The sequence below is a fragment of the Eufriesea mexicana genome, unplaced genomic scaffold (genome assembly GCF_001483705.2).
Source record: "Eufriesea mexicana isolate 0111107269 unplaced genomic scaffold, ASM148370v2 scaffold11792, whole genome shotgun sequence".
NCBI classification, from domain to species: Eukaryota; Metazoa; Arthropoda; class Insecta; order Hymenoptera; family Apidae; genus Eufriesea; species Eufriesea mexicana.
In genome coordinates this window covers 1-5,012 of record NW_016919394.1, presented here as the reverse complement: position 1 = coordinate 5,012, position 5,012 = coordinate 1, and the positions used below count along the sequence as shown (strand labels likewise).

Genomic DNA, 5,012 nt, shown 5'->3' with positions numbered 1-5,012 from the left:
ATTTAACGACTTACCACACGAAGCCTGATCTCGAAAAACTAAAGGCAAAGCTGAAACGAATGGAACAAGGATTCGCCCAATTTCAAACCATCCATGTTGCCATCGAAATGAGTGACGCAAATCAATGCACCGAACGAGAAACAATTGAGGAGCTGTACGACGACCTAGTCGCATCAGCAAATAGGGCCCTCAACCCAAGCAGCAATGTAACACCGGCGGGCCCTTCTCCCACAAACTCGACGGATACAACGGATAGCAGATTAAAACTACCCAAGCTGGACTTACCCACCTTCAACGGGAAGTTAGAGAAATGGCTCTCATTCAAATCGCAATTCCTCGCACTCATCGACAGTCAAGCGACGTTATCAGCGACGCAAAAGCTGCACTACCTACGTTCGGCACTAACGGACGAAGCACTCGACGTTCTGAGTTCGCTAGATCTGTCAGGAGAAAACTACGCGCTGGCCTGGGAACTACTAAACCAGAACTACGGTAACACCCGTTTCGTCGTATGGCGTCACGGCGAGTTATTATTAAACACACCCGCCATAGAAAGAAATTCCGCAACCTCCATCCGTCGGTTCACAAATTGCGTGCGGCAACATCTCAAAGCCCTAGAGACGCTAAAACAACCAGTGGACCAATGGGACACTGTGGTGATCATCATGCTGATGCCCAAAATAGATCGCGACACCCGGATGGAGTTTGAGCAAAAATTGGGATCAGCTGACAACATCCCGACCTTGGACACCTTGCTGAGCTTCCTCCTGGAGAAGGCGAGATATCTAGAGGCCGGAGAGAAGCACCTGAAACCAGCAGTCGGCACAAAAACGAGGCCTGAACCCATTAGTGCGAGCAAGCCTCCAGTGAAAAGGGTCCAAACCTTCGCAACATCAACAAACGCAATCTTGTGTCCCATTTGCAGCAGCAACACGCATCGAGTTTACGAATGCGAGAAACTTACGAGCAAAACCGTACCCGAAAGAGAAGAGCTTGTTCGAGAGGCTCGTCTCTGCAAAAATTGTTTGCGCAAGGGACACACAACGATACAGTGCAGGTCGATCTCTTGTCGCATCTGTGACGGGAGACACCACTCGCTCTTGCACCGCGATCAGACACAGCCCGGCCATGAAGAAAGTTGACTCACAGTTACCGGAACGACGCTGCCGCCTTCACTATCTTCAACAACTGCAAGCTCAGGAACTGAGGAATTGATGACTACAGCCAAGATCAGGGTGTTCGCCAAGGATGGGACTCACACCCTATGCCGAGCTCTCCTTGACACTGCATCTACGGCCAATTTTATCACGAGCGAACTGGCAAATAAACTGCAGTTGCGCAAACGGTACTGTCCCGTTCCGGTCAGAGCCCTGAATTCATTACACACAACCTGCAATTACTACACACAAGCTCGAATCCAATCAACCCACAACAATCTTACTAAAACACTCGACTTCTTTATCACGAATTCAATCTCAACATTCACACCAACCAACACCATCAACCGCGAGCACGTCACCGTACCTCGGAACATCAAGCTGGCTGATCCGGAATTCCACAAGGCAGCCACGATAGACATGCTCCTCGGATCAGGCCCAACCTTATCATTGCTAAGTGTCGGACAAATCAAGCTACCGTCGGGCCCAAAGACCGACCTCATCCTGCAAAAAACACAGTTAGGCTGGGTCATCGGCGGGAGCGTTCCGAGTGGCGTCAAACAACGATCCCAACCCTTCGAGACATTCAATTTACAGATTGAATTAGACAAATTCTGGAAGATCGAAGAGGGCAGCAACGAGCAACACCTGACTGTCGAGGAACAGGCAGCCGAAGACCACTTCCAACGCAACACGACACGGTCTTCGGATGGTCGATATACAGTTGCTCTTCCCTTTAAGAACACCATAAAAAATCTCGGCGACTCCAAGCAGATCGCCTTGAAAGGGTTCCACAACTTGGAAACAAGACTAGCCAAGGACCCGGAACTAAAGACCCAATACGAGTCAATAATGGAAGAGTATGTCAGACTCGGACATATGACGCTCTCTCACGACACCCAGCCGGGATTCTACCTGCCCCACCACGCTGTCATCAAGGCCAGCAGTCAGACGACAAAGATTCGTGTCGTCTTTGACGCGTCTGCAAAGTCCAGTTCCGGGACATCACTGAACGACACGCTGATGACAGGCCCGACAATTCAAGACGACATGCAGACATTGTTGCTACGATTCCGCCTTCACCCGTACGTAATCACGGGCGATATCGAGAAGATGTATCGGCAATTCTGGATACGCCCAGAAGACCGAAGATATCAACGAGTCGTCTGGCGAGACAACCAGGGGAAGATACAAACCTACCAACTGAACACCGTCACGTTCGGCGTCTCAGCGGCTCCGTACCTGGCAACACGGTGTCTGAAGCAATTAGCCATGGATGAAGCCGATCGCTTCCCCATAGCATCAAGAATCGTCCAGCGGGATTTCTATGTAGATGACTTGATCACGGGCGCTCAGACGAAACAAGAAGCCATCCGACTGAGGGAAGAATTAACACAACTTTTGGAGGTCGGCGGGATACACATCCGGCAATGGGCATCTAACGATGAATCCATACTACGGGGACTGCCCGAGGGGACCATAAAAATCAATCTGTCCGAGCAAGATTCGACATTCAAAACACTGGGCCTGTTTTGGACTTCGACCACCGACACCATTAATTACTCGGTCAATCCGATCGACGTGGACCATAAGATCAGCAAACGGACCATGCTCGCCCAGATTGCAAAAATATACGACCCATTGGGACTACTTGGACCCGTGATAGTCGTAGCCAAACTCCTAATGCAATCTCTTTGGCAATTGAACTTGGACTGGGACGAATCCGTCCCGGCACACATCCACACCACCTGGCGAGAGTACTGCACGCAACTTCGGCTACTAAACGAACTCACCTATCCTCGGCATTCTACACTAAGGGAAGCAGACGACATACAGATACACGGGTTCTGCGACGCAAGCGAGAAGGCCTACGGTGCTTGCCTATATTTGAGGTCAACGCATAAAAATCAAGTCCAATGCCATCTCCTCTGTGCGAAATCTCGAGTCGCCCCCCTCAAGACAGTGTCCCTACCCCGGTTGGAACTATGCGGGGCAGGACTGTTAGCGAATCTATACTACAGCGTAGTGCAAGGCACGAAGATCAACGCAAGCCAAACAATATTCTGGACAGATTCAACAATCACACTACACTGGATCAACACCGAACCCAAGCTATTGAAGACATTCGTCGCAAATCGTGTATCAAACATACAACAAAGAACAACTGCAAGTAACTGGAGACACGTGCCCACCGATCATAATCCTGCCGACCTCTTATCCAGAGGCTTGCTCCCTCAAAGGTTTCTACAAACCAACATCTGGAACCACGGACCCGACTGGCTGGTACGGCCAGATTCACAATGGCCAGTACAACCATTAAGCATACCGTCACAACTGCCAGAAGTAAAAAAACACCTCTGCCTGATGACCGACACGCAACCGGAACTAATCTGGAACCGCTTCTCATGTTTCAACAAACTTGTCAGGACCATCGCCTACTGCATGCGATTCAAAAAACCGAAGCTACATCGCGGACCTCTCAGCACAGAAGAATTGGAAGGAGCACACGATCGGATAATAAGATTGGTGCAACACAGCCACTGGAGGTCGTCTACATCGATCCAACTTGCCATACAACAGAAGACATCAAATCATCATCCCGAAGACACATCATGTTACATCGCTAATAATCAGTCAATATCATACAAGAAACTTCCATGCAGGAACATTGGCCACGCTTCATTGCATTAGACAGAAATATTGGCCCCTGGACGGCAGGAATCAAATACGTTTCGTCCTGCGGAAGTGCATCCGCTGTTTTCGCGCCAATCCACCGGTGAGCGAGTGCATCATGGGGCAGCTGCCAGCGGCACGAGTGATGCAATCGCGCCCCTTTGAGACCGTCGGGGTCGACTACTGCGGCCCCTTCCTGATCAAGGAGAAAAAGTTCCGGAACCGCAAATCAGTCAAGACGTACGTGGCAGTCTTCGTTTGCCTAGCTGTGAAGGCAGTGCATCTAGAGGTGGTCAGCGATTTGACCACCGACGGATTCATCGCCGCCTTCCGACGATTCATCGCCCGAAGGGGGAGGCGCAGAGAAATAACATCGGACAATGGATCTAACTTCATCGGGGCAAAAAATCAACTGTCAGAACTATACGCCCTACTAAACTCGCCGACCCACAACACACGAACATCCGACTTCGCAGCCTCCGAAGGCATCACATGGAAAATGATCCCCCCCCGATCTCCGAATTTTGGAGGACTCTGGGAGGCATCAGTGAAGGCCATGAAACACCATTTGAAGCGCTCGATTGGCGAGACATTGTTCACATTTGAGGAGCTTAATACCCTAGTTGTTCAGGTAGAAGCTATATTGAACTCGCGCCCACTCACCCCCCTGTCAACAGACCCAAGTGATCTATCACCGCTCACACCAGGGCATTTTCTAATCGGACAACCAATGACTGATCTTCCTGAGCATGATCTCAGGAACACACCGATCAACCGCCTAAGCAGATGGCAACACATTCAAGCGATCCGCCGCAATTTTTGGGTCCGATGGCACAAGGAATATCTACACGGATTGAACATACGGACCAAGTGGACTAAGGGAGAACCAAAGTTGCAGAAGGATACACTTGTCGTCATAAGGGAAGACAACACACCAGTGCTACAATGGAAGATGGGCAGAATCACCGAAACTCATCCAGGCGCCGACGGAATCATCAGAGCTGTGACCATCAAGACAACGAACGGAATAATAACCAGGAACACTCGGAGTGTGACGCCACTACCAATCGACGATGACAACACCACTCACCACCAAACACAAATCCAACACACCAACACACACGTCCACACATCTCCTCTATTGAACCGATAGTTCAACGGGGGGCGGCATGTTCATTCCCT

At 50.2% G+C, this 5,012-nt stretch overlaps 1 protein-coding gene across 1 annotated transcript; it reads left to right on the top strand.

Annotated features, from left to right (window-relative positions):
- Nucleotides 1-1,214: 1,214 nt before the first annotated feature.
- On the top strand, nucleotides 1,215-3,848 carry LOC108553660 (uncharacterized). Its single transcript, XM_017908652.1, has one exon. It carries the CDS (start codon nucleotides 1,215-1,217, stop codon nucleotides 3,846-3,848), a length of 2,634 nt encoding a protein of 877 aa, XP_017764141.1.
- Nucleotides 3,849-5,012: the final 1,164 nt, after the last annotated feature.